A 16,871-nucleotide genomic window follows, 5' to 3' on the forward strand; every position below is an offset into this window, starting at 1 on the left:
GAAACACTCATTTGTGCATTTCTTGTCACACATAAGCAGCATGCTTAATTTATTTAACATGTAGTCAAAATGGTTTCATCTGATATTTATGATTAGATGAGAGATATTTTTCAAAATATAAAATAATATAATGAGTAGTAGAAAAATAATATTTCTGATTAGTAAAAATATATAATGCAGTCTACTAGCACAGTGAAAAATCCAAGGAAAATCTGAATCATAGAAATCCACAGACCTGCCAGACCACCATGACTATCACCATCTAACAAACATTCATTTATCGTCAGTAACTGCTTACCCACTACAGGTTAGCGGTGGGTCCGGAGCCTACCTGGGATTATTGGGCACAAGGTGGGAACACACCCTGAAGGGGGCACCAGTCCTTCACAGGGCATTGGACTGTGGGAGGGAGGAAACCCACACAGACAAGGGGAGAACACACCAAACTCCTCACAGACAGTCACCCAGAGCAGCACTCGAACCTACAACATCCAGGTCCCTGGAGCTGTGTGACTGCAACACTACCTGCTGCGCCACCCATCTAACAAACAGTATTTAAGTTTTCAAGACAGGAGAATTAAAGCTCCAAACTTGTTTTCTTAAAAAATACACAGGTGTTCCTTCGGTATAACTGAGAAATATTAATGGGTTGGAATGTTTATTTTATGTAATTATTTAATTTGATGCAATCTTTTACAATCTTCCTTATTTTATATTTGTACATAAATTTTTTTTCAGAATCTTTTAAAGGCTATGTATCTGGTTGCGACCTTTGAAATATATGGTTCTGCAAAGAACTGTAAAATATATGATCCCTAATTACTCTATAACTAATATAATAAACTTACAGCAGCACTATCCAGTTAAGGTAAAATCAGTGCAGGCTGCCTTGGCTGGAAAGCCTTGGAAAGGCTTAAATAATCAAAAATAACTCTTCTGTACACATTCCAGCAGAACCAGACAGAAAGAGAAAGAGAGATCAATCACCCTCCCCCCCCACACACACACACATACACCTTCTTCCTGGTTTTTCATCATGTCAATGAGCAGATTTTCCACGTAGCAGCATCTCTTAGACCTCATTCAGCATACTGGGCTACATTTCTACCACCTGGGCTAAATCACAGACTGCTCAACAGTAAACTTCAGATCAGGACCTCTCTGAAGTATGGGCAGTTTTATCATCTACACAAAATCCCTTGTGGCGTATCAAACAAGTTTTGATGTGAAAACATTGTCCCTTCATTTAAAGTGTTATGAGTGCAGCTTTTATTCAAATATTAAAGCGTTTGAAAAACTCTCTGTACAACAAGTACAGTCCAGGCCAAGTCTCACCACTGTTGATGTTCGCCTTCAGCAGAACCTATCCTGCAATCCTATTCTGAACTACAACCACACAAGCAGAGAGAGTACTGTACTCCAGAGAGAGAGAGAGAGAGAGAGAGAGAGAGAGAGAGAGAGAGCAGTGTGTCCTTCTTGATAAAGCTGGGAGAAGAGGAAACACTGACAGGAGAACATGTGGTACCACATGTGGTTCATGTGGTGATGCCATAAGTAATGCTCAGAGGTATGAATGGGGACGTCTGGTGGAAATAAAAAAGCACATCCCAAGACTGCTGGAGCTGTCTGAGATGATTATCATGAGTTGAGCTCAGGGTGCCCACATTATATCAATGGGGATTTTGACAGCTTTGTTAGACATACGCTATAATACTGATTCATAAGGAAATGAACAGCTCGCAATGGGCTTTCACCACAATGAGCTTTCACTGACAATACCTGAATGAACATCCTTTCAGAGAATGAAATATATGCCTTTATATGCCTCCAATGCTAGCCATCGCCACCAAAACAACAAAAGCATTGGAGCTTTGATAGACTGTCATGCTGACAACATTAGACCAGTGTAAAACACAGAAAAGGATTCAAGTTGATTCAAGTGTAATAAGTGTTAAAGGTCACTTTTGTGGCTGTTTGCTGCTATTTTTATCTTCATTTATTGTGTGGTGCAACAGAGAACTGGGATTGTCACAAGATCCTTAAACAGATTTTGAACGAGAGGTAAGCAGATACATCAGAGAAAAACGATGCCAGGAGAGGAAGTTCATGCTTCCTCTGCTTTGCTGACCAGTCAAGCCACCACTTATCCTGTGACCATGTTTTGGTGCCATCAGAGCCAGTGCCCAAATCACTCTCGCTCATCATCACATTCCTTTACTTCAGAAGAAAGACAGCCCGGACATATTATCTCCACCTAATCCAGGAAATGTTTCAATTTATCAAGTCACTGAGGTAAGCACACAGTAGTATATCACTGCTCTGTCAAAGATAAGGAACATGAGTAAAGGTCTGGAGTGGCCATGTACTTTAACACGTAAAATGAATCATACAATAAGAGCATTTCCAAGTTGTTATGAGACCTTGGGATCAGATATATAGCATGTAATAGAATCACATAAAATCTAGAGACCAGAAAATTATAGGAACAATTGTAGATTTTTAAAATCCTGAATGAAGAATGAAGCTCAATTTTTTTCTTGTTTCTCAAAGATGAAATTTTTAAGATGAAAGGTTTAATTTCTAATTTTGGAAATTTCTGATTGTTTATTACTTATTTTTAGAGCTACCCTGAATATCATATTAAGGGCTTACGAGCTTCAGCCTTGATAATAATTGTCTTTCTTGATAATAATTTGTACAAGGATTTTAATTATGACCAGCCGGAATATGGGTGGGATTCCCAGAGCAACAACAAAAAAATATATAAAAAAAAAGAACCAAAAATGAAATATCTGAATCTAAAAAGTAAATACCTGAACAACAAAATGAATTTATGAATAGCTGAAAATTTGGGTCCAGCTCTACTTGTATTCTACTTTATGCAAGTACAGTATTGCCTTAGGAATATCTCCTATATTTCTTTATAAAAAATAAAGAACAGTGCCCTGACAGAAAATTCAATAATTGAAGAGTGGTCTCTGATATTTGCACAGTAAAATACTGATTGAGAAGAAGACTAATAATAGTACTCTAACCTCTCATTGGTATCAACTTCCTCCATCACAGGCATCTGGCCAGTGGAACTCAGATTCATGTACCCATAGAAGCACAGCGTCTCTGTAAAACAAGGACAGACAGGGGTTAAGCTAAAGCAAGGACAGCCTGAGGTTACCGTGGCAGGGTGATTACCACAGAGTATGTATTTCTTCCTCTTTCTACACATTATTGATCTAAAACACAGACAATAGTTCCTTTTACTAAGGATAAAATTAATTATTTGTTGTCTTGATAAATCCTCGAGACATCATACAGAAGACTGTACACAAAGGGTGGATTAAAAGAGAGAAATGCATGTTGAATGATGTATGTGATACATTAACTAAAGCATGGCACTGAACAGTGGGTGTACATAGAAAAAAGAGCTTCTGCAAATGAGCCTGTCATATTAAAGCAAGAAAAAAATAATTAAATGCAATGACTAATACTTGTGAGAGGCTGAAGGCCATCATTAAAGCAGCCCACAAAGCTCTATTCTATTACCAAAATCTCAGAAAACAAAAGAACCTGGGTCGCATCCTAAACAAATAACGCTCATTAAAATTAAAATTAAATTATACAGTGTCAGAGAATATGAAGCCAGTCTCTAAGATAAAAAAATACAATTGCAGTTTACATTTGATTAATTGGTGTTTGATTATGACAGGGGTAGGAGGATATCAGTTTTTGCAATGGCAACTCACGCCACCAAGCCAGTGATTTGTGGCAAAAATGAAGAATGTGTTGCTAGAATTTTGAATATATACTGATATATATCTGTTGTACTTACAACAGTTATGCTAAAGTACCAAAAGACAGTCACCTTTAAAAGCTATAAAAAGCCATATTAAAATCTTTATAATTTAATACATTTAACTCTCTTCATAAAACTTTGATCAATCTGGCATCTGGTTTGTACTGGATTGTTGTAGATCATAGAGCTGTAACAGCACTCATGTTGAAAGCTGCAGCTATATTTCTTTCTGAATATTGTGATTCTTGAATTGGTTTCTCCCAGTTACTCTAGTGTGTAGGAAACTGGTCATAGAATATTACATATTTCTGAAAATTATCCAGCCACAATTTCAACCATGCAGCTTCTAATTTTTGTTGTTGTTATTGTTGTTTAATTTAATTTATCATTGCTGATCATCAACCCATATTTTAGTAAATCTGCCATCCCAGCAGGCAATGAAGGCATGCTCAAATTAGACATTTATTTAGCTTAGGCGAATCTTGCAGTGGATAGGTTTGAAGGATTCAGACAAAATCAGATTTGATGTAATTGGCTTTGTGTGCAAAAAAATCAGGTCATGGCTCTCAGACAGGAACATAGTGAAAGTATTTGTTTCAGTATTGATAGTGCTTATTTGAGGTTGTATGTATAATAAACTGGTCTTGTGATTTGTTACAATACATTTTAAAATCCCTTCAAACTAAGTGGCCCCTTGGACAACAGTCTTTGTATTTTTTGTGGACTAAGGAATGATAATGCCATGGGCTTCGAACAATAGCAAAGGTTGACCCCAGGTTATGGTGCCTTTTGTCAATAAAAATGAATTAATTAGCTTTTTGAACCGAATCTTCATATTTTCTTCTTTACACTTTTGTGGATTGAAATCAATGAACTGAAACAAACTGAAACAAACAAACAAAGTCCCTGGCTGCTTTTATAAAACTGTACAAATCTGTTTTACCCAAGCCACAGACCAGATATATAGCAGGACAACTGCTTGATTCAGAGAGGAGTCTGTAGCTCATCCTCATATTAAATGCCCCATGTTTTCATTTAGATTTAAAGCCAAAGAGATTTGCAACTGCAATAAATGTTTAGGTCAGCATGGAAACATATAAATCCAGAGTGGCACAATAGCACAGCTTAATTTCAGAAGCCTGACCACTGCCTGAAGAAGAAGAAGAAGAAGAAGAAGAGAGAGAGAGAGAGAGAGAGAGAGAGAGAGAGAGAGAGAGAGAGAGAGAACATGAAGTTTGCTACATGTCTGCTCCAGTAGAATTCTCATCATTCCCAAACCACTCAAGGGAGAGAATTTCTGCAGCAGCCCACCAGCGGGGAGCCCAGATACTCCAGACAGGTCGGACTTCTTCCAGATGGCCTCCAGACACACTTAAATGTGACACGCACACACACACAGTAACACATATACAAAACCAACAACTACATTATGTCACTCGGACAATCCCTGTTCAACATCAGATAGGCCACTTTCAGTAACAAAAGTCCTGAGACAGCAGGACACAGCAAAGCACTGAATACCTCAAGCTTGAAATAACATTATAAGAGAAAGCATACTCTAAGAAATGACAAAACACCACGCCCAAAGCAGCTTGTCCACTTCTATTCATATCAACACATCTATCATGGAACACAGTTACAGTTTTGCCCTCCTCCAATCAGCCCACACTCTTGATCAGCTTGTTTCTAAGGAACTGCAAAAGCCCATTTACAATTCAGAGTGAAAATAATAAACTTGATGTTTATGAGAGCTGAAGTCTTGCTTAATGTGCCTGGCCCATGAGAGACTTTCGGCCCTTGCATCACAACAAGCAATAAATAAATCACTCAATAAGTCCTCACAAACATTTTAAAGACTCTAAGTATTACAGATCTCAAAACCAGCGTATGCTATACAATCCAATCCCTCTGTTTATGCAGGGAGGTCGTCATGTACTTACAGAACTGGGGCTGGAAGTTTAAACCTTTTTCTATTAAAAATATATACATTTGAAATGTTTGCAAAATTCTGCTCAAAAATTTGCCATTTTGTAACAGCTTGTATGACCTGCACAGTCTAGTATTTTCTGCAGGGAAGTGTAACATAATCTGAGGTGGGGTAAACAGACTGAGCCATTACTGCCTTTTTAGCAACCTTTATTGAACCCTTAAATGGGCACAAGTAAACGAGCAGTAATTCAGGTCCTCTTGTGTAGTGAGATGCAGGGACACTACACGCAGGCAGACACCTTTCTGCATTGTTCCCAACACCCACACATCTCGCTAACATGTCCAAACACACACAGCAAAAATCAAATTAACAATATTAACCCCTTAAACAGTTTGTAAATTAACAAAAAGATGGCCATTGAGCATGCTGAGTTCCTAAGCCCCTCCCATATTCGGCCCCACCACAATAATGCAATGGTAGTGATGAATTGCTTGTAAATGACTAAGGTCAATCAAAAGCAATTAACAACCATGTGGTGTGTAGATGACACATAACTAACTGGCATTGTTCAATCCTTAAACCAGGAAATGTCTTGACCCCTTAGCCAAATAAGCAGGTCTACAACTGTAATCATATTTTACAGTAAGTACTTCTCCCCAACTTGTTCCCTGCTTTAAAGGGTACATGCTGGATTTCTGGTGTCCTTCTGAAAAGGATCCTGCTCACTGTTATTTGATACAGGAAAAGAGTATCATTGCATATTATTTCCAGTTTATGATCGATGTCCTATGTTTAAAGATGAGGATGAGGATCAGTGTGATGCTGACCAATATAAATCTCAGTTTCAAGTTTGAGATTCACATTCTTTCTAAAAAGGTTTTGATGTTTTATTCATTAGAACTAAATAAAAGACAGTTTCTCTTTATAAATAAGACAAAAAGGAGGAAAGAGAACTTGGTTGATAAAGAAACATCTCATAAACTGAAACTGAAGCTTATAGTGGAAAAGAGAATCGTTATCGTTATACATTACTCTTCATGGTAAACTCATGTTGGGATCCATGAGTTCAGGCACCAGCTCCTTCTCAATAAAACTGAGACTGCTGAGTCTGTTGTTTCTAACTGGCGGATTGAGTTAACAATGGAGGCTGCTACTCAGTCTGGAGTGGGTTTCTGTCAAAGTGCACACACCTGAGGCTCTTCAGGCATGTTGAGCATCTTACCTTGCCAGGTACGGGCCTGTTGCCCTTGCAGAGTAATGGAGAAAGTAATCAAAGCAGTCGGAAGTTGTTCATCTAAAACGAGCCTCTTCAATAAGCAGCATACTTCGCAAAGAAACTCACAGCACCCCTGTGGACTTCATATTTCATTTAAATGCAAATGTTGGCTTTAATGATGATCTCAAGGAACCTAATGCCTGAACGTGTGCGTCTGATGGCTCACTGTGTGGTATTTAGAGAGGGCCTACGTTTGTCAGTGGTGCTTTCTGCTTTGCCTGAAGATGAGGGCAGCTGAGCACTCCACACTAATTTACCACCCTATTAATAATGCACACCATGAAATGCTTTTCAGCCAAGCAACCATATTTATTCTGGTATTACATAGCTAGGAGCAGTTCTTGTGCCTTGTAAGGCATGCTGCTTGGTCATAAATATATGTAATTAACAAAACATTTTTCTTATAGATGAATGGGATATATACCTGCTATATAAAGAAGGAGCACATAGCAACGAACAGCACTGCCCAAACAAATTAAACTAAAATACTGTTTATGTACTACAGTGACACTAAACGTATTGTATAGATTAATCATTGCCATAACATTTTGCTTCCCTATACAGGCATCTGTTACCTCAAGTGGTTACATAATATCTGGAAATATTATGGAAATTTATCAGCAGCTGTAATTAATGGAGCAACTTAATAAGCCAGAGTGCATTTCTCAGAGTAGCATCAAGTAGAAACCTAATGCTCTCGAAATAAACTCCAGCAGCTGCCACTCACTCTGAAGAAGAATATCAGCCTACTCTACTGACAGGATTTTCATTTTGAAGCCCTCGGTGTGGTAATAAGCAGATACTGCCTCGGTCATACTACTGGGCTTTTACTGCTGGACTTGGATGATTCATGATGTTTATAGAGTACCTGAAAAGACCAATAAAAAAGTTCCGATTTTTAGACTGAGATCCCAGAATGGAATAAAAGCACACTTAAGAGTTTGAATAAGAGTCTGAATAAGAGTTTAAGCACAATATGTTTGAAGAGTGCAACATAAATTCAACAGTACTTTGGGGATAAATGAGAGAATACATTTGATTGATGGAAGCATTTATGGTGTCATAAAATGCTACTGTAATAAGAATTCTTTCTGAAATTAAATATAAGTAATAAATAAAAATGAACAGCATGTAAATAAATTTCAGCAGTCTGTGAAATGTCTAATGGAACATAAATAGCTTTCTGGCAAATGTGCGTAAAAACAGGAACGTAAAAACACTCTTGGGTCAGACCTCAAGAATAACTCTCAATACAAACAGAAACTCACAGCCTTGTATAATAAAAACAGTTCCGTATAGAAATCCTGACAGATATGCAAATCGGGGTATCACCTCGGGCTCTGTGTTTTCACTGTCTAGATAATTTCACCCATCAGCCAGTGATTGTTGATTGTGCTGGTCTGTTCTCCCAGTAATCCATAATGGAGTGAAAATCCCAGACTCCCATAAACCACTATCAGACATGCATACTGAGGTGGTCTCGATAAATTAACTAAAATAATGGTGACTTAACACCGCAATGGGTTGTAATTCTAGTGAGGTAACATGTCTTGTAAATAGCCTTTACATGCGCCAGAGTTTACAACTTGCTTTCCTGAGAACAATGCAGTCTCCTGTGTCCATATCTACCGCAATAGAGGATGGCATATTTTTACGACCTTAACAACCCCCACAGTTTTATAGCGCATCACTGCCGGTGTGGGTTCCTCTCTGTATGTACAGCTTGGAGTGGATTCCAAGGCCTCACATGCTCAGGCGAGTTTACTCCTGCACGGTGGTCCTCAGGGCATATTCACTCACTCCACTTTAGCCAATAGGCTAATCAAACACGGACTCCCTGACCGCACAGGGCTTCAATCATATGCACATAATAACAACGTCGAGAGAAATCAACAACACAACGGGGAGTTCTCTTGGGTCCGCTCGGGCTGATGAATTATTAATCTCTGACGGCGAAGAGTCATCTTGAAAGCATGGCTCTTCAACGCATTTTAAATGAAAGGGACTGTGTCCCTGCCCTTAGAAGCCCATGCAAAGGCATCCTGAAATAGCAAAAGATATTACCTTGTTTCTTCCCATTAAACTCAACAGCCTATTAGCTCACTCATCTGAAAGAAGTCAATGCAAAGTGCCCTTGCACCCATCGAGTCAATCAACTGTACCAAAACTCAAACTTCTGAACTTTATTTTCTCTTCAGGTAATTGATATTTAAATCAGAGTTACTGTAATATAATATAGTTGAGCGAGCTTACAGTGTTGACCTTACCTCACTTTAGTAGGTGGCACATTAATAAAATCAACATACTAAAGAAATGTGAATGTATCATTGACGGCACAGTATAACGGTTTATGGTGAGCAGGATAAACTATACCAAAGCTCAAGCAAGGTGTGTTTTGAATGTTTAAGTGTGAAGCACAAATAAGAGTGTAATGCAACCGCTTACAATTCCCTGTAGACAGGTTTTTATATTTCTGCTAAGTGTACTAAAGATTAAAGAATATGATTGTTTTTTAATTTGTTGACTGTATAACCTGAGGTAACAATATTGACATAGCTACATTCTCCAAAGCACACAATATTTATCATAATACTAATTAAAAATTAATCAGCGGTATTTTCCATAAAACATGACCACTTTAGTCTGTGGAAACCAAATCCAAAATATTTATCCAGAAATTATACTGACTCACACTTTTCCAAAACATTATTTGCATACTTATGTACTTTCTGTCTGTCCTTAAACAAACTGTTTATAAAGGACCAAAGGCCTGGTTCACAGGGCTTAACAAGTTAACCTTGGTTTATTTAATTCTGAGAGACAAGAGGGCAAGAGGACAAGAGATTTCCATTTCTCTGTCTCCCTCTTCTAAAATCAGCCAGACACTTTTAGTGTAGCGCAAATGAGGGACAGCATTAGGCAGAAGAGTATCCTGCCTAATGTTGAGCAGTAACTGCATAATAGAGTTTAAAAAAATCAGAAGCAAATCTCCACACCAATCAGTCACAACATTAAAACCACTGACAGATGAGGTGTATAATACCAATTCTCTTGTTTCAATGTCATTCGACCACTGGTGTATATTAGACAACAAGTAAATATTCAGGCCTTGAGGTTGATGTGTTGGAAGTAGTACAAATGGACAGTCTTAAGGATCTGTGGGGCATTTCCTGTGAGCTGTTGTTAATGTGTGCCAAAAAGTGGTCATAAGGCAGGCAACTGATGTTCCAGCAACAGGGTCATGGGTGTCCAAGGCTAATTGATGCGTATGGAAAGTGAAGTCTAGCGCGTGTAGCTCAATCCCACAGAACTCTACAAAGTTAATGTTGGCTATGACAGAATGGTTTGAGAACACTACATTAATATGTATGGGCTGTGCAGCCACAGACCAGTAAGAATGGCGAATCTGACCCCATTCTACTATAGAAAACAGCTACTGTGGGGCTGTGAGTATTAGAGCTGGACATAGACGGAACAATGCAACGAAGTGGTCAGGTCTGATGAATCATGTTTTCTTCATGTTGACAGCAAGGAGTTATGGAATTATGCGTTGCTTACCTGGGGATGGCACCAGTTTGCCCTAGGGCTGAACAGTATATAGGTGTTAAAATTATATATTTATATACATTTGTTGGAATGTGTGTGTGTCTGTGTTGCCCTGTGAAGGACTGGCGTCCCCTCCAGGGTGTATTCCTGCCTTACGTCCAATGATTCCAGGTAGGCTCTGGACCCCCCGCGACCCTAAATTGGATAAGCGGTTACAGATAATGGATGGATGGATGGATACATTTGGCAGGTAGTGTCGCAGTGTCACAGTCACACAGCTCCAGGGACCTGGAGGTTGTGGGTTTGATTCCCGCTCCGGGTGACTGTCTGTGAGGAGTTTCCTCCGGGTGCTCCGGTTTCCTCCCACAGTCCAAAAACACACATTGGTAGGTGGATTGGTGACTCAAAAGTGTCTGTAGGTGTGAGTGTGTGAGTGAATGTGTGTGTGTGTGTGTGTGTGTGTTTGTTGCCCTGTGAAGGACTGGTGCCCCCTCCAGGGTGTATTTCCGCCTTGATCCCAATGATTCCAGGTAGGCTCTGGACCCACCGCGACCCTGAACTGGATAAGGGTTACAGATAATGAATGAATATATATTCATATTATAGCATTTGTCACAAATTAATGTACATTACAGGATATATAAATTCTGGATATAACATCCAGCCCTAGGTAGCACTATGGAAAGAAAGAAAGCCATCAGATGCAGTGTAATACTTGGGTCAATGTTTTGCTTGTTAACCTTGGGTCATTAATGTGAACTGAACTTTGACATGTACCACTTACCTAAGATATTTTGCAGACCAATTACATCCCTTCATGGCAGTGGTACTCTCTTATGGCAGTGGCCAACTAAAAATACATTTTGTGAACGATCTGAGGATTTCAGGGCAAAAGTTCAAGGTCTTAAATTGGCCTCCAATTCCCAGACATGAATCTAATCGACCATTTTTGGGATGTGCCAGAAAAGCAAGCCCAATCTATAAAGGCCCCTCCTCACAACGTGCAGGTGTTAAAAGAGGTTGCTGCTAATATCTTGTTGCCAGATACCACAGGACACCTTCAGTGGTTTTGTGGAGTCTATGACATGAAAAGTCAAGAGTTGTTTTGGCATCACTGGGGGGATCTGTGAAAGATCTGGGCAGGTGGCTTTAATGTTATGGCTGATCAGTGTAGGTAGGCAAAAATAATTTAACAAAAGTATTATTTATTGTAGAATATTAATATCATATATATATATATAATTACATAGTAACTGTATTGAGCCAAAATCAGGGACTGCCATTAATTTCAATTTCCAGTCAAAACTACCATTAAGTACAAATTTTGGAGAGTTTTGGAGCACAACATGATACAAAAGTCACACCTAGCAATTTTTCAGTATTCACTGCATCAAGTCATCATCTTTCATACAGCTTCTATTGTTTAAGGGAGACTAGCTGTCAAAATGGTGCCCAGCTGTAACAAATGTACACTGGATACAGAAAAAGCCACACATGAAGTATATTTTACGAGCCAGTCATCAGAACAATGCACCACGCTGGGCTTAATGCACTTATCAGGATTGAGAGTAACTGGTGATATTTTTACCAACTGGAAACACAGCAAGAGGCGGTAAATTGGATAAAGGAAAGCCAGAAATTTCTCATTCCTGGCTTTCCCTCAACTCAGAGTTTATTTCAACTCTGTTCTCTCACGGCACGCTCAGTGTTGCATCTTGTGACTTCACGTCCTGCGTTTGGTTTGTTTAGATGCCCCTTTGTTCAGACTGTGTTCATAAAACAAACCGCACCATATTGCAATATTAAATGACTAACGTTCATGACAGGGAGCTGCTCTCAGTTCATTGCACTCAATTTTATATTTAGTTTAAAACTATTAATACTGATGAAGCCAAGAGGTTTATGCATCCTTTTATATTGTGTGTTTATATTGATAGCAGAATTATATCATATCAACCAAAAGAAACAAATGTATCAGGATAAAATTTATGAACACATCCAGACCTCATTGCAGCTTCAGAAGTTTGGCAATAAGGGCAGTGATTAGCAAATATATAATATAATATATACTATTTTTAAAATAACTCTGAAGGTTTGGAAGGTTTACTCTGGAAAACAGATTGATATTTATTATGAGAATAAAACAACTTCATGCAACAGGAATTATAAAGTTCTGTGTGGAATTTCTTTTAAAATGAGGCTGGAAGGAATCAAAGATGTTTAGCTAGGGCTAAATGTTTATTTGTCAACATGCTGTGGAGTCTGTGATGAGGATAACGTAGCATCTCGTACAAGGCTAATAAAGTGCTGGTGCAACCCGGCCAGGATAAAGTACGAAGATTCTCACGTTCTTTTCTTCAGAGTAAATAGTTCACAGTGTGCTGTCTGAGTTTCATGCAGTCTTAGACTGAGTGTCACATGAGGGGCCTTCGGATTTCGCCTTCCAAAGGTATTCAGACTGTGAGCAAAGTTGTAGTAAGCACAAATAAGCAGAAGAGACCTTGGCGACTTGGACGGCTGGACTTTGGAGATAGTTTTGTCTTTGTCACTGTTAGAACCAGTGTCTTCCACCCATACAAAGCTGGGATTCTAGTTGCACTGTTTTATATTGCACCTGTGGTCCATCAGCGGCATGGCAAATGGGAGAGAAAGGGGAGAGGGCAGAGAGAGAGAGAGAGGGGAGAGAAAGAGAGAGAGAGAGAGAGAGAGAGAGAGAGAGAGAGAGAGAGAACCAGTGTAGTGTATCTATCAACCAAGTAGCAGGCAGCTTCTGCACCCTCATCTCAAACACCCAGTGGCATAGATTAACATATCACATTCAAATTAAAGGCATCTGCCCTTCCAGAATCTGTAGAAGAGATTGACATAATCTTTCAATGCATTGCTTTACAGTGTGGTAAATATTTTTTTTTTCTCAGCAACAGATGAATGAATATTAGAAGTCATCTGAACCACTTTTTCTCACCTATGAGGAAATGGAAATAGTATATATTCTGCCATGAAAACTTTATATTTTATAGATTATTTCGCATATATATTACACTAAATGTTCCTAACATTCCTAAGCATGTAAACCTGTAAAGCATATTAAAGATATCCAGGGAAAAATCAGACCAACAGAAAATTCTAGATGTTTCTAGAAAATATCTGTTATCACCAGGGTTTACATCATTTTACCCACCAAAGCAAAAGCAATATAAACAAAGCTTATTAATGGAGATATGATGGGTATAACACATATATCCCCTTCACTGTCATCATTCCACCTCCATGTTTCAGCGAGCAACCACAACTGCCAGAATGTTCCACAAGCCTCTGCCTTGTCCACAAAATATGAGACAGATCTACCTTCCCACTGGCCAGCACTAGACAAACGGATCTGTCTTGTAAAATAAGAACCATTCCAGAACACACTTATTAACTGTAGATTTCTTCAAACTTGCCTTTACAGGCAACAGGGGAATAAATCAACAGTAAGGTCCCCTGCATTTATGCAGACCCTCAAAAGCACTCCATTCCTAGGTTTGTTTCTGTCCATTGAAAACTGGGAGCAGCTCCTTGCTTTTATATATTATTATTATTATTATTATTATTTTATCTCATAGTCTTGTGTCATGGACAGTGTGAAATACTGCAGCAAGCTCCTGCCATCTCACAGTTGAAGAGGACGGGTATGCAGACCCCCGTGGATGCTTTTTTAATGTTTTTGGCTATAAACAAAGCTAAATTGGGAAGGGGGTGACTCAAGCACGCCTGTTTAAGTATATTCCTGAAGTGCTTTGCCAAGCAACACAAAAACATGCTCAAAGCTCCTAAACCTGTTGTATTTAAAGAACACCTCCCAAGAAAAATCAATATCACAATCTCAACAAGCTGGTTTCATGTTTGTTTCATTGATTTCAATTTCTTGGACAGAAACACCAAACCTTTACAGAATATATAGTCATAAATTTAATTTAATAAATCCACCATTTTAATCACATTATGCTATAAATGCACAAGAAACTGTATATAGGAAATTAATAATAAAATTAAAACTATAAAGCGCATTCTCAAATAAAAAAAAAGTAAATAAAGCATAAACGTTTATGGTGCACTACTGTTCAGGCTCTGATCTGTGAGTGTACCACTGCAAAATGCTCAGAGTATGTATGTGTCTTTTCATTGAAAGACCACCTTGTTTCATTTTGGCCACACTAAATGAACAGTACCATGCACAAAATAGCAGTACTTTCTCCACTCCAGACACAGCGCTGCTGTCCACCAGCTGCTATGATCTTCTCCCTGATGCACTGTAATGCTGCTGGGCCACAACAAAACTAATGAGGGGGAATTGAGTGAGATATGCCAGATTCACTCCTTCAGCACATCCCATTGTGACACCCTTATTAGACTACAGAGAATGATTTTCATTAGGGATTTGGGTTTGTGTATGTGTACCAATTCTAGCCTAAAGGGCACTGAAAACAAGGGCATGGAGGGCAGTGTTAGCTTTCCTAACAAGAGGGTAACGAACATGGCCGGTCCTAAAACTGGAAATGTATGCATGCTGTAAAAAGTGTCATTTTGGTCAAATCTAAAATGATTTAATAAGCTCACAAAATAAACCTAACTTCTTTCTGGTTTCCATTCTCATGGTATTCGATACATGGTATATTTCTACTTTCCAAAAAGGTAAAAAAAAATTTGGTGTGGTGAATTTTATATATATATATATATATATATATATATATATAATTAGCAAATTCTCACCTTCCACAACATTGGAAGTAACTACTAAATGGGTTGTACTTAAAAAAACAAAAAGCACAATTAATATATAAATTTGTACACATATGTATATGTATTATACTGAAGTATAATAATACAAAATATCAGACTATGTCATATAATACAAACAAACCACTGAATGCAATATGGAAAGGCAACAAAAATATACCTTCATCAGCCTGACATTTTAATGTATATTTATAATGGTGAATTCTCCAATAAACAAAACAGAAACATTAACATGTTAGCAAAAGAAACCTTTTCAGGCACTTCAAATTTTTTGCAGTATCTACGTGGCACTGCAGAGCATCCAATTATGTATTTTCTGTATCATTACAATTAAAAACCTGTTTCCAAATATACTGACCAAATGACATTGAAATACATTTAATTTTGCTTCACAAAACACTCAACAATGCCACGTCTATGAGGCAGAATCCCGTTATGTAATGAACAATCTGTGCTGTAATAAGCCTAATACTCTCTGAAATGTGATATGTCACAAAGACTGATGCCCACTTGGAAAGCTCCTGGAAAAATATTTCCTAAAAATACTGCCATTTAATGGGGTACTTATCCTGACCTTAATCCCCATCTTGTTGTAATTAAACTAATATCCACCAGCTCAGTCCACTGCATGATACCAGTTAATAGCCGCAATCACAATACAACTAGATTTGCACTGAAAATTGTAATATCTTGGGTCAAATGAGGTGGGAAATGGTACAAATGGCATTCATGGTGCTGTTCATGTCTGGGTCCAGTGCCCATATTTAGAAAAGCGAGGCAGAGGCAGGTTGAGAGCCCAGATCTCCCCTCAGCAAACTGGAAGCCATTGTGTTCAAGTCAGCTCGCTTTAAAACTTTAAGTCATAACATGCGCCGAGGCCAGAGGCAGCTCTTTGGAGAACATTCTAGCTCGCACCAAGGAGGGGATAATACAAATTCACATTCCCAACAGGATGAGGTGACTATTAACTGCATGGTATAAAAAATTAATGCTGTGGTTGACCTCAGCACAGCTGGGAAAAGGAAGTGGACTGGAGGATGGGCTTTCCTTAACAAACTGATTCTGCCGATTGACAAGAGACACAAGGGACCATAAAACTAATCTCACTGCAGTGAGTAAAACGCTTTAGCCTTTAATCCTAATACTTGAGTGTTGTTTAAACAAGCTCAGCATTTCATAATAGAGGGACTCCAGTTTAAACAGCAATAAGCAGAAATGTCAGCCAGGAATGCATAAAATATATATTAATATAATGCTATCAACCGTTAGAGGTGTGGAATTTGTATTGTGTGGAAGTGTGTGAGCAAAGTAAATATCTGTTGTTTATTTGGATGGACAGCTCAACATGTGACAGGTCATGTGACCATCATTGAGCAATGCAAGCAAAGGGTTTCTTATCATATTTTTAATCAAGACTTGACAACAAGTGGTTAACGGCAAATAGCTCATACAAAGCGGATGTATAAAAAAAAAAGTACTGATACTTGTAGCAGAACTGCATGCTTGCATCCTGGTGGCTCTCGGGTTTCACCTTTAGCTTTAGCCAGACA

The 16,871-nt window shown here is 38.5% G+C and overlaps 1 protein-coding gene across 1 annotated transcript in view; it reads right to left on the reverse strand.

Moving 5' to 3' along the window:
* htr4 (5-hydroxytryptamine receptor 4) overlaps positions 1-16,871 on the reverse strand; it is a 71,105-nt gene that overhangs the window by 52,491 nt on the left and 1,743 nt on the right. The window contains exon 2 of the mRNA XM_066649785.1: positions 3,036-3,117. Within this exon, the coding sequence (XP_066505882.1) occupies positions 3,036-3,094 (59 nt within the window). The 5' untranslated portion in view covers positions 3,095-3,117. The remainder of the gene's footprint in view (positions 1-3,035; positions 3,118-16,871) is intronic.

Source organism: Hoplias malabaricus, chromosome 17, assembly GCF_029633855.1.
Source record: "Hoplias malabaricus isolate fHopMal1 chromosome 17, fHopMal1.hap1, whole genome shotgun sequence".
Classification (NCBI taxonomy): Eukaryota; Metazoa; Chordata; class Actinopteri; order Characiformes; family Erythrinidae; genus Hoplias; species Hoplias malabaricus.